The sequence below is a fragment of the Rhinoderma darwinii genome, chromosome 13 (genome assembly GCF_050947455.1).
Source record: "Rhinoderma darwinii isolate aRhiDar2 chromosome 13, aRhiDar2.hap1, whole genome shotgun sequence".
Taxonomy (NCBI): domain Eukaryota; kingdom Metazoa; phylum Chordata; class Amphibia; order Anura; family Rhinodermatidae; genus Rhinoderma; species Rhinoderma darwinii.
In genome coordinates, this window is record NC_134699.1 from 12,703,698 (window position 1) to 12,716,797 (window position 13,100).

Here is a 13,100-nt window from a genome sequence, read left to right on the forward strand (position 1 = left end):
TGACTTGTATCTTTTGGTGGTCTTTGACTCTTGTGTCATGCTCCGCCCCTCAGGCCCTGCATTAGCAACTACAGTATCAGTTTTTCCTTTATTATCCCTTTATATTTTAGGGACATCTAATCTTTAAAGCTCATAGACCAGATACAGATTATTACGGTTTCAATCTGCTTAGAAAAAATAAAAAAATTATTTCTGACAATCTCAAAAAGAACAAATCTTCAGAAATGGGGCCAGAAGAAAACAGGCACAGCAGAGGTCATACATTGCGGATCCATATCCCCCTCTGTACGGAAGTAAAACCCTTTAGATAAAAGCCGCCTAGGAAAGTTATAAGGAGCTTCTTTAGTTTACGATATTATTTGGCGCTTCAGAAAGTAACACATCATCATCACCCTCATCATCCTCCCCGGACACTGAAGTCTGTGATATAATATCTGGTATTTGACGCAGATCAATATTTATCTGTAAACTCCTCAGTTACCACTTGGGGTCCTCTGGGTTAGAACTTGACCAGGGGCAACATCAGCATGGGCTTCCTCCAGCATCTTCCAACATCCCTAGAGCTGACCATATGGGTAAATATTTGGCCACGATACAACGAGGAACAAAGGATCGGCACAATAAAATTAAAATCCTACTTTCTCTGGAATCATTCTTGACCCCCATAAACAGGTGATCATTTTCTGATTGCTGGGGGTCCCGAACGCCCCGTTCCTTTTCACTACAGGACGTTAAACGGAGTCGAAGGCACATGCTCACGAGCCACTCCACTCACGCTCCTCCTCACTGCAGTGGGTGCAGTGAGGATCTGGGGGGGGGGGGGGGGGGAAGGTTCAGTACCCCCCATTCTCATGATCGGTAGGGCCCCAGCGATCAGAAAATGATCACCTATCTAGCAGTTAGGTGATGATTTAGGATTCTGTGAAAACCCCCTTTAAACATTAAAATTAATTTAGCCATGGTAGTTGTAAATGACAGTAGACCCGGACCGTCCGTGCATTACACGGCTAGCCATTTACGGATTTTCCGCAGCATAACAGCAAAGATCTGCACGTATTTTGTGGCGGATTCTACCCCTTCTACATTGAATAGGCTGAAATCCAGTGAACATGAAGGGATTTGCTGCCAACTGGGCAATGATCGTGAACGATCGTTTGGGGCGATCAGCGCCCAGAATAAAGGGGCCTTAAAGAGGCTCTGTCACCAGATTTTGCAACCCCTATCTGCTATTGCAGCAGATCGGCGCTGCAATGTAGATTACAGTAACGTTTTTATTTTTAAAAAACGAGCATTTTTGGCCAAGTTATGACCATTTTTGTAGTTATGCAAATGAGGCTTGCAAAAGTCCAAGTGGGTGTGTTTAAAAGTAAAAGTCCAAGTGGGCGTGTATTATGTGCGTACATCGGGGCGTTTTTAATACTTGTACTAGCTGGGCGCTGTGAAGAGAAGTAACATCCTCTTCTCTTCAGAACGCCCAGCTTCTGACAGTGCAGATCTGTGACGTCACTCACAGGTCCTGCATCGTGTCGGCACCAGAGGCTACAGATGATTCTGCAGCAGCATCAGCGTTTGCAGGTAAGTCGATCTTACCTGCAAACGCTGATGCTGCTGCAGAATCAACTGTAGCCTCTGGTGCCGATGTGGCCGTCACGATGCAGGACCTGTGAGTGACATCACAGATCTGCACTGTCACAAGCTGGGCGTTCTGAAGAGAAGAGGATGTTACTTCTCTTCAGAGCGCCCAGCTAGTGAAAGTATTAAAAACGCCCCGATGTACGCACATAATACACGCCCACTTGGACTTTTACTTTTAAACACACCCACTTGGACTTTTGCAAGCCTCATTTGCATAATTACAAAAATGGTCATAACTTGGCCAAAAATGCTCGTTTTTTAAAAATAAAAACGTTACTGTAATCTACATTGCAGCGCCGATCTGCTGCAATAGCAGATAGGGGTTGCACAATCTGGTGACAGAGCCTCTTTAAGTGAAGCTGGATGCCGACTTCCGATTAAAGCGGTCTTCAGGAGATAACCACTTTAAAGGCTCACGCCTACGTTCATATTCCAGATCCCTAACACAGCACCCATAGGGACCACATCGTACAGAAGAACAAAACGACAGCCCTAGACCTTAAAATGCACATACAATCCCATATGCTGGGGTTAGAGGACAATTCTGAAGACGGAGGTGAGGAGATATCCTCCACAAGAACAGAACCGATCTTTTTAAATACTCAACGATATAACGAAAAAGCTCTACAAATTTCTCATCTACTTCGTTTTAATTCCTCACCGTTTTCAAGATCTCTGCTTGGAGTCAATAAATGGAAACATGCTCGCTTACATTCACAGGCTGAAAACCTGTCCTGATAACGAGCCGCTCACATAGGTGTATGGCTTGTTACAGTGTATGAGCAGAACTAGTCCCATTGGATTGTGGAGTGGTCTAACCGGCTCATAAGGTCTAGAGAAGTTTGTGAACCCCTGCAATAAATGTTTAATAAAAACATAGATAAATTGTCAAAAGTAAAATCCACCTCCTGCTCAAAAGGTTTCTCTACCAAGCGTGTACGGTTTTCAAAAGAGAAAATGTAAGGCTATGTTCACACGCGGACTCAAAAACGGCTGAAAATTATGGAGCGGTTTTCAGAGAAAATAGCCTCTGATTTTTCAGCCGTTTTTGAAGCGGAAATCGTTTTTTTTCCAGGCGTTTTTTGAGCTGTATTCCGATTGAAAAAACATCTCCAAAAACGTCTCAAGGAGCAACATGCCACTTTTTACGGGGCTTTTCTTACACACTGTGTTTTTCAGTTTTTTTAACGGCAGCGTAAAAAAACGCCCCATAAGAACTAAAATTGTGTTTTTCCCATTGATTTGAATGGGCAGATGTTTGTAGGGGGTTCAGCTACCATTTTTCAGGCGTATTTCAGGGCATTTACACCCCGAAATACACCTGAAACACTGCCTGTCAATGTACCCTAAAGGGTCCATATTGTTGGCCTCTAAACACATGACAACAAGGAAGCTAAAAAAGGTGCACGACACCATACAAATATATAAGAAGTAAAATAAAGCGACTCGTGAATAGTCAGCTCAGTATTTCCATAATGGAAACTTTATTTTTACATGACTAAAATTATAACAGAGAGTCTATTATCCCCAAGTCTCAGAACTCCTACACGAGGGGCAGCGCTGTCATGCTTAATATACCAATTACAGAAGGAGGGGTACTCCAGCCTTGCCCCGTATAACCCTGGCATACATGCTAGCGTCACTCAGTTGAGGGGCACTGGCATTACAGAGGGTCGCTGATCGTATATCTCGGCACTTTCCTGGTGGCCACATGTTCAGCCATTGACTACTATGGGCCAACCGTGAAGCCTATGGAGACCGATAAGTTAAGCAGACAGCGAACGTGGTGCGGCACTCTAAAAGCGCTACTTCGGCGGGCATCGATCGGTGTGACCCTCTCACTTATCAGATTGATGGCCCATCCTAGCGATATACCATCACGATCTAGAAGTTTGTACTTTCAAGTATCTAGATATCAAGGGTGAACCATGGTTTCAGGGGACCAGACTATATGGAGCGAGGCATGATTCCCCATCCACATGGAGCAGGCATAGCCAATCTATCTTGCGGGTGGCCCAGGCGTAAATCTAAAAGACACAGATTCTGGTACGAACCGGTAACTGCACTTTCAAAAACTTTTGCCATGTCACAGACATATCAGAAGATTTGATTGGTGGGGGACCGGGTGCTGAAACTCCCACCGATCGCTGGAATGATGATGGTCTAGGAGCCCGTTTTTGCTGGCTTGATTTGAGGCCGTTTCTCAAAAACAGGCCATAAATAATATACATATTATGTATATAAAATGACTGATACCAAGTGTACCTGATCCTATAAAAAACAACTAATTATAATCTTGTTAAAGGGATTGTTCATATTTCACATTGCGTTTCCACGCACTTGTTCCTTCCAACTTTCCCTTAAAGGGATTATCTCATAATGACAACCCCCCGTCCATAAATCCTAATGGTGCATATGGACACAATGAAGGAGGTCACCCACTATCTGACCACGATCCTGCCGACTACTCAACCATGGGCATGTTGTACACCCTGCAGCGCATCAGTCAGCGGTTCTCCCCTAGTGCGACCTTTGGTTTAACCCTTTATGAGGTAACTAAAAGTTGCCCTAAACTGAGGCATCAGCTGGTTCATGACACTGGTGCTTTAGGCCAGGATCTCACACGCAGTTTTGATGCAGTTATTGATGCGGTTTTTGACCAAGTTTAGAGCCAAAGCCAGAAGTGGATCCAGAAGAAAAGACAGGTATAAAGAAAAGACTGATGCATCTCCGTTCTTTTTGTGTCCAAAAGAGCCAAAAACTGTGTGTGTGCTCCTGGCCTAAATGGGTTTTGGAAAAAAAAGGATCACATTTTTCCACAAATAACAGCACCAGTTTTGCCCATGGGCTGATATTGCATCTCAGTCCAATCCATTTGGGTGGTGCAGTTTTTGGGAAAAACTTAGACCCTTTGCTCTAATCCTGGACAACCCCTTAAGAGTAGTTGCTATTCGGGTAACAAGGAAGAGCGGAAACGGTGAAGACAAATTCCCTACATATTTGCCAGATCGAGTGCATTCACATAGATCAAGCAAGAATTCCGCGCCATTGGCTTAAAGGATCCATAAGTGGTGCCCCCCCCCCCCATTCCCACTTGCCAGGAAATAAACAATTGGCATATGGCCCACCTGGCAACTTTTTTGTCATGTGGGACGGGTGGTTCGTAGAGACGACTAGGATTGTGGTAGAAAAAGGTACAACAGATTCCCTTTAAAACATTCAGAGATTTCCCTGAATGGCCTTCCAATAGTCAGAATACCTGTACACTACTGACTTCAGGTTTTAGTGGTTGTACTATTAGGGTATGTGCACACGATAACTGCACTCACGTCTGAAATTACGGAGCGGTTTTCAGGAGAAAAAAGCTCCTGAATTTCAGACGTAATTTCGTGTACTGGCGTTTTTCGCCGCGTCTTTTACGGACGTAATTTGGAGCTGTTCTTCATTGGAGTCAATGAAAACCGGCTCTAATTACGTCCCAACAAGTGTCCTGCACTTCTTTTGACGAGGCTGTTATTTTACGCGCCGTCTTTTGACAGCGACGTGTAAAATGACAGGTCGTCGGCACAGAACATCGTAAAGCCCATTGAAAGTAATGGGCAGATGTTTGCTGACGTATTGGAGACGTCTTTTCAGACGTAATTCGAGGCGTAAAACGGCTCAATTACATTTGAAAATAGGTCGTGTGAACCCAGCCTTAGAGTAGGCTCACACGCACGGTTCTCAGACGTAATTCGGCCGTTTTACGCCTCGAAATACACCTGAAAAAACGGCTCCATTACGACTACAAACATCTGCCCATTGATTTCAATGGGTTTTACAATGTTCTGTTCCCACGAGGTGTAATTTTACGCGTCGCTGTCAAAAGACGCCCGTGTCAAAGAAGTACCTGTCACTTCTTGGGACGTTTTTGGAGCCGTTTTTCATGGACTCCAATAACGTCCGTAAAATACGCCGCAAAAAACGCGAGTTGTTAAAAAAACATCTGAAAATCAGGAGCTGTTTTCAGGCGAAAACACGTCCATAATTTCAGACGTATTTTGCTACTACGTGTGAACATACCCATACAACCTTCATAGACATTGGGATCAAATATCTAGGCACGGAGGCTACTAGGATGTGTCTTACGGTAACACACTAAAGGTCTAAACATATGAAACGTTCAGTTGTGACGCGTTCCGTGACTCTTTATGGAGGAGAAAGCAGAAGACACAGACGTAAGCGATGCCTCCGAAATCTGCCAATATCAAGGCGATCCTTCTAGTTGAAGCAAAATGTTTTGCATCGAAAAGCGTTCGTTGAAGTGAATGGGATTTTTAGGCTATACATAAAAAAGTAAGACAAAAACTGCGTGTGCCACTTTGGCCTAAAAACCCCAGATTGCTGTTGCGGGAAAGTTGAAATAAGAGTATGTTCACACGCAGAGTTTTCAGGGCGTAAATGCCTCAAAATACACCTTGAAATACGCTAGCTAAACGTCTATAAACATCTGCCCATTGAATTCAATGGGAAAAACTACGTTTGCTTCAGATGGGGCGTTTTTTTTTTTTAACGCGGTTTTAAAATATGGTGCGTAAGCAGGAGCATGTCACTTCTTGAGCCGTTTTTCATTGTGTCAACGGAAAAACAACTCCAAAAAACGCCTCCAAATTTTTTTTTCCGCCTACAAAAAAAATGCCTGAAAATCATAGGCCGGTTTCTCTTGGTGTCCCTAAACCGTTATATAGGGGCTAAGGAGACATTTCAGAATGTATACATGCATATCAGCAGTCACGAAGCATACCCGAGAAAAAAATACGTTTTACCGACTCCTACGCTGTATGCAAAGTACTCAATGTCCGCTGGGCGTTTTTTCAGCAGGCAAGTGTCCGCAGCGGCAATCCCTCCGATCTAGGCTTGATGGACATCTCTTTGCAGGGAACAGCAATGACGCGGGAGGTATCAGTGAGGTCAGTCAAGCCTAGATCGGAGCGGTTGGTGCGGAGATCGCAGGACACAGGAGTACTTTGCATACAGTGTAGGAGTTGGTAAAACTTACTTTTTCTCAGGTATGCTTTATGACTGCTGCTATACTTGGATCTGTTCGAAAATGTCTCCCTGGCCCCTATATAGCGGTTTAGGATCGTCAAAACCGAATTACGGGGCCATTCATTTCTATGGGCTACAGACTCCTTTACATATTTTTAAGGATGGGTGTCCGTGCCGTAGAAATGATAGAACACGTCCTTTTTTTTTGTCCGTAACTACAGCATGGATTCCCCATATAAGTCTATGGGCGCTTCCGTAATTACGGGTGGCTACGGATGTGTATCCGCAGCCGTCAGTAATTACAGAAGCGTTGCTATGCGACACCAGGGGATTATCCAAGATTCCTTCCTGTTTTTTTGCGGATCCGTAAATACGGTTGCATTACGGACCGTATTTACGAACACCATTCTGTATATGCGGATGATTCACGGATACAAACTGATATGCCAACCGTTTGTATCAGTTAGGCCCCATGCACACGGCCGTGCCTGTAATCACGGCCCGTAAACCACGAAAAAGCGGACATGCTCCATAATTCCCGGCACCGTTTTACAGCACGGACACCCATCCGTAGCAATAAGGAAAGGTGTCCGCGGCCAATAGAACTGAATGGGTCCATAATTGCGGACCGTATTGCGGTCTGCAATTACAGAATTTTTTTACGGTCGTGTGCATGGGGCCTTATGAATTACGTTTAACAGATCCATTTTTTTTTCAGCACATGCGCAGACTAAAGGCTTCGTTCGCATCTGCGTCAGGGTCCTGTTCTGACGTTCCGTCTGAGTTTCCCGTCAGAACGGGATCCCGACTGACTAATTTCAATTTCACCGACCTGCTCAACCACAGAGGATTTTCCAGCGTTAATACAACAGAACGATCACTGGTTACAGAAGTGCAATATATTCACCCAAAGATGTAGACTATTTTAAAGTTTAGTAACCAACTTCACTTTTGGTGGCCCAAAAACATCCAAAATGTTGTAAGTCAGCAGAATGTACAGTATCCAGGAGAGAATAGACTAAGGCCTTGTTCACACGGTGAAGATTTTGCATGCATTTTTAAAGCTAAAACTAGAATTGGGTCCAGAAGAGGAGACACTTTAAGGCCCTCCTTCATAGATTTCTTCTGTTTAGGTCCCATTCCTGGTTTTGGATTAGAAAAAAAAACCTCAATGCAAATTCTGCACTGTGTGAACAAGGCCTAAAGGGAAGACAATTCCAGCCGCATTTTGGGAAATCCCATCCCATAGGGATTACAGGTCATGGATTTAGGCCTCATGCACACGCCGTATTGTTTGCGATCCACAAAACCACGGGTCTGTTGAGGTCCACCAGACCACAAAAAAAACTCTATATATCCCCAAAAATTAACCCGGATAAATTGCGGCTGCAAAAATACGGTCATGTGCATGAGGCCTTATAGCTTGCACGCCTACATAAACCAGAATACATACAATATACCAAGTTTGCATTAGGTCACGTTCACACACACGTCAGATCGGTTGCAGAAACTTCTGCAACTTCTGCTTCTGCATGGATTTCTGCAACAATCCGCCGTGTGTGAACATTCCCTTATGGTGTAGTAGCATGAATGTCGCATCCAGACAAGAGATCTATCCGAACGAAGAAAACATGGCGGGAGTATAGAGAATACATTATTACGTTTCCTCTCCCACAACCGGTCACGTCCAAAAGATTAGGGTATATGCACATCAATAGAGAGCCCCTAACTCCGTATACCCCACTAGGAGCCAGCTCTGCCACCTGGTCGGCCCGTCAACGTCCCCGGACCAGATCAGCAATTTGACGAGGAGTTTGATCAGCGGCACCTGCAGCGATCAAGTGATCGCAGGGCCAGATCCACTGCAACAATTTTGTAGATGGCAAGTCTGCTTGTAAAAAAGACGACAACTAAGAAGCGCCATCGCTTATGAAACCACAGACCATCGGGCAAAGTATTAGGGAGGACATTAGTAAAATGACGGCATGTAGCAGAGGTGATCACTTTGTGGGTGACAATGTACTAAGGACCGATGCAACATCTCAATACCACAGTGACCAGGCCTGCAAGATATCCGCAGACGGGTATCCTCATGGCAAATATATAAAAGGTCATTTCCAATATTATATTAAAAGAACTACAAGTCCCACACAACACAGTCCGGACCTATAAAACAAAGAAATGGCTTTATATAGAAAATCTAAAAAAAAAAAGTCAAAAAACAGCAACAGTCAGTGAGAAAATGAGAAACGCTGACGGATTGCGGTGGACTACTGCTCCCGTTTTCCGTCAGCACTGATGCAATGTGGGAACGGGTGTCAGACTCCCATGAAACATACAAAAAAAACTTAACTCAAGGCGGATCAAACATTTAGGTCACGTCTACTGGGAACCCCGATCCGGTTTCTGGTGGGGAGTTGGTCGCTCTCGGTCTATGGGAGATACGGAAACGACACGTCGAGCAACAATCTCAGTATCTTCCATAGACGGCCAACCCTCCATCGGTGACCCGGTCGCCCTTCCTTTACGGGATCAGTAGGGATTCCAGCAGACAGACCGCCAGCGACAACAAACCAGGAGTTACCGAGTAGCCGGAGAGAAGACGTCAATACTAAGAAACCAGAGCGGATCTCACCGACTACGAAATGTCTCCAAATATTCAGAAACGTGAAGTTTTTTGGGCTGACAAAAACCTTGCAAGACGAGACACCAGAACGTACTCCACTTATGACAACTCCCACCAATATGAGCCCTCCAATATATCACAGTCAATACCTAGGGGGGACTACTACACCCAGCATACAAGATAGCCCCTGGAAATAGGACTACAAGGACAGAGGTGAGAGTATCGGGACAGTTCCCACATTTACGCATGGCGGTCTAGACCTATAACGGAGACTGGGGGGGTATAGCGCGCACGTAAATACGTTTCCAGTGGGGCAGCGCGTCTATGTCCAGCGGCCTGGGTATGCTGGGAGTTGTAGTGTCCGGACCCCACCCTGCCTCCTCACCCAGCAGCAGCAATCTGTGCGTGGCCCGGTACACCTGCTTGTCCTTCTGCAGCTGCTTGTCGATCTTCTTGTTGGCCTCCCGCTGCGCCTTCTCCTCATTGCGCTGGTCCTCCGTCTTACTGTTCCCCAGACAGCCCATCCTCCTCCTCAATCAGCCGCAGCTCTTCAGGGCCCCGCAAGTACACCGAGCACTCCGTCCGTCACTGACCGCTCACTGCCACCCGCAGGCCGGCCTACCCGCTCAGGAAAACCCGCTGTGGACGGAGGAGGCAAAACAGACAAGTAGGCCGCGGCCCTCCCGTCCCCCCCTCTCACTCGCCGACAACGACACACGATAAAAATCTTCCCCTCCCCGATAAAACAACGCGACAAAAACGGAAAACACACGGAGCGGCCCCTGTCAACCCCCCCCACCCCGGGAATAACAAACGAGGCCGCTAATCAGCCCTGTGATTGTCAGTCATGAATGACAGCTGTGCGGGGGGGTCATACGCCCCCAAATTAACCATTTGCAGCGGCGGCGAGCCCCCTAATAGTGGCGAGGAGAAGGGGGGGGATGTCAGGGAGCCTCCCCCTCTCTCCGGCTTCTTCCTGTCTTAAAATGGTGGCCCGGTATCTCCTCCTCTCGGTGTCTAATCACACTGGGGGGAGCACCCCGATATTGATCAGGAAAAGAGGGGGGAGCTCGCAATGTCACCGGTAGGGGGCGCAGCCAGGTAAATAGCAGAACGTGTGGGGGGGTGGCCTGGCACTGAATGGGTTAATCAATTCTGCTGGACAGGGACCCCCAAACCGAGGAGCTCCGGTAAGAAGCCTCCGGGCCCGGTGATCATGAGAGGAGGATGGGTGTGATGGGGTTCTCCGGGTCACACAACACCCCCCCTGAGGTGAGGTCCTGTAGAATAATCCACCGAGGTGAAGGGGGGGAGGTGTTTGATGGTATAATCCTGATTATTGGGGTGTCTCAGGGAAGGATTTCCGATGTGGTGCAGGACCCCCCCTTCTGCTTCTTCTTGCTGTGGATGGTCCTGTCCTCCTCCCCCCCCGGCGGGTGTCCCTGTGGGCGGGGGGGATGTTGGGGTGCCCCGGGTGGTGAAGGAAGGAGGGGTACCACCGCCGCGGCTGTTGCTGCTGCTTCTTGCAGTATTTTGCTCTTATTTCTCACGGCTTGGAAATGAGGGCTGAGACGTGGGGTGGGGCAAACCTCACACTGCACTCTGGGAAACTGCTGCGATTCACATGATGAGGAGACGTCAGGGCCTGGATCTCCAGCAGGCGCCCTCTTCAAACCGAGCCCTGCCGTCTATATGTATGTGCCTACACAGCAGCCCCCTCCCCCACACTAAGGACAGGACCCCCCATATACCCACCTGTGCTCCTGCATGAGGGCTGCGGTACATACAGAGAGATGCCACCCTATCTGTGCCATTGGGACGCAGCAGAGGTCGATATTACGTAAGACTTTCCAATAGTTTGTAAAATCTCCTGACTATCACCCCCATCATTTATAAAGTAAGAAACGGGCTCCCTGCGCTGCCAGTGGTACATAACGCAAGACGCTCAGGTCTAAGGGTCAGTTCACACAGCGTTTTTTTGGGCACTGATATTGACTCAGAAACCGCATCGGAATCGGTGCCAAAAAATGGCTGAAATCACCCCCCCCCCCCCATAGATTTCAATGGGAGGTAGAGGCGGTTTTTAACCGGCCGCTCGCGGGAGAAGAAGTGGCATGTTCTTTCTTGCCGTGGTTTCCGCCTCTGACCACCCACTGAAATCAATAGGAGGCAGAAAAATCTTGCGCCGCTTGTTTCTGAGTATTTTTCACGGTCCCTGCATTATCTTCAATGGCCACGGTCAAGAAATGCCACGAAAAAACTTGGAAAAAAAAGTGTAGGCGGTTAAAAAAGAACTGAAGGAATTCTGAGGCAGGTTTTTTTTCTGCCTGCAAAATAAAATAAATTGTACCGGGCTTTAGGGTGTATTCACACGGAGCAGGTTTTGATCAGGTTTTTTGAAGCCAAGACCAGGTGTGGATCGTAAATGGAGAGAAAGTATAAAGGAAGGATAATACTTCTCTTATCTATATCCACTCTCATCTTGGCTTTAAAAACTGTCCAAAAAACCTGCACGTGTGAATACAGCCTTACCCTCTGGACGACCATTAGCTGCAGTTTTGCCGCTGACCACGTGTGCATCTATCGTGCCCGGCGGCCATGCGCTTGCAGGGGCCTCTGCGACGCCAGTGGTCAGGGAGACATCTACCCCAATAATCCACCTGCCATTTCAGCCGAATTGGCCCATGACCAAAAATGTCAAGTTTTTTTTAAGATATCATAAGTTTTACATCCTGAGATTGGGAATGACAATGTGTGACTGCTGCCAAGTGGTCGGTGCCCGCTCAATGCTCTGTGACGTCTGGGTTGCTATGGATACGCTGCCTAAGTCCTCGTGCACACGACCATTAACATTGATCGGGCCGCAAACTACCGATCCTAGTGTCCGTATTACCTCTACGTTGCTACCGCAACCGTTTTGTATGTACGTGCAATATATGCGGACAGGATACGGATGCCATCCACCTGCTGCCCGTTACTTTTGCGGACCTATAGACTTGAATGGCGGCACGGATCCGCAAAAATGGACAGGGACAGGACATGTTGTACAATTTGCAGAACGGAACAACGGATCCGCAAAATCTGATCCGCGTGGCCCCATATTAATGAACAGGTCGGTGTGCAGTCCGCAAAAAATGTCGCACACTGAAGAAAAACACGTCTGTGTCTTAAAACTACGGTTTTTCAGCCTGGTTGTTATGCAGTAACCTCCCTAGCAACCAGTCTGTCTCCAATGACTGAGCTCAAAGTTAAATTTTTTTTTTTTTTATAGGGACCCCTGTAAGCTCTCGTTTAGGACCCTGTGTGCGGATGTATGGCGCCTTCACGCGGCACTGTATTCTCCTCTAGAAGCATTGCCAACGATATAGCCACGATGATAAATCCGCACAATATCAAAAATTGTTATGGTTGAGTACATTGCGGATGAAGGCGACTCATTGAATGCCCATGAAGGGTTAACGGCTGCCGCAGGAACACGTTGCAGGCTCATTTAAGGGAATGATTTAGCCAACAGATAAATGAGACCCCAGGGGAGCCCCCGCCGGCGCCGGCAGGTGAACGGGTCTAGCAGAGGGACCTTAAGTGAAATGACGTAACCACCAGGTGTAGCGTTCATATCCCACAGGATCGCGCCACTTACAGCCAAGGGATTTCTGTAAACGGAAGGATTCAGTCACCATCGCTGCCGCACACACAACAACGGCTATGGGATTTCTGTCTGGGGCCATTCGGGAGGAAACTGTCAGCAATAATTGATACCATGAATAGGATCCCTGTGAACGGCGGCTGGAGCGACACGCGGGACCTTCAT

General features: G+C 47.0%; 2 protein-coding genes across 11 annotated transcripts in view; one reads left to right on the forward strand and one right to left on the reverse strand.

The window, feature by feature from the left end:
* The window catches only part of GNAS (GNAS complex locus), a 143,842-nt gene that overhangs the window by 34,121 nt on the left and 96,621 nt on the right, over positions 1 to 13,100 (reverse strand). The window contains exon 1 of one of the 2 annotated variants that reach the window (XM_075846893.1): positions 9,675 to 10,868. The exons of the other annotated variant lie outside the window; for it this stretch is intronic. Within the exon in view, the coding sequence (XP_075703008.1) occupies positions 9,675 to 9,813 (139 nt within the window). The 5' untranslated portion in view covers positions 9,814 to 10,868. Of the gene's footprint in view, positions 1 to 9,674; positions 10,869 to 13,100 lie in introns of those variants that run through there. 2 annotated transcript variants of the gene reach the window in all.
* Positions 9,681 to 13,100, forward strand: part of LOC142666727 (piezo-type mechanosensitive ion channel component 2-like) — a 224,171-nt gene continuing 220,751 nt past the window's right edge. For 8 of the 9 annotated variants that reach the window (XM_075846883.1, XM_075846882.1, XM_075846890.1 and 5 more), the window contains exon 1: positions 10,418 to 11,129. The gene's annotated coding sequence lies outside the window, so the exon portion shown is untranslated. Of the gene's footprint in view, positions 9,957 to 10,417; positions 11,130 to 13,100 lie in introns of those variants that run through there. The other variant, XM_075846886.1, reaches the window with a different exon arrangement.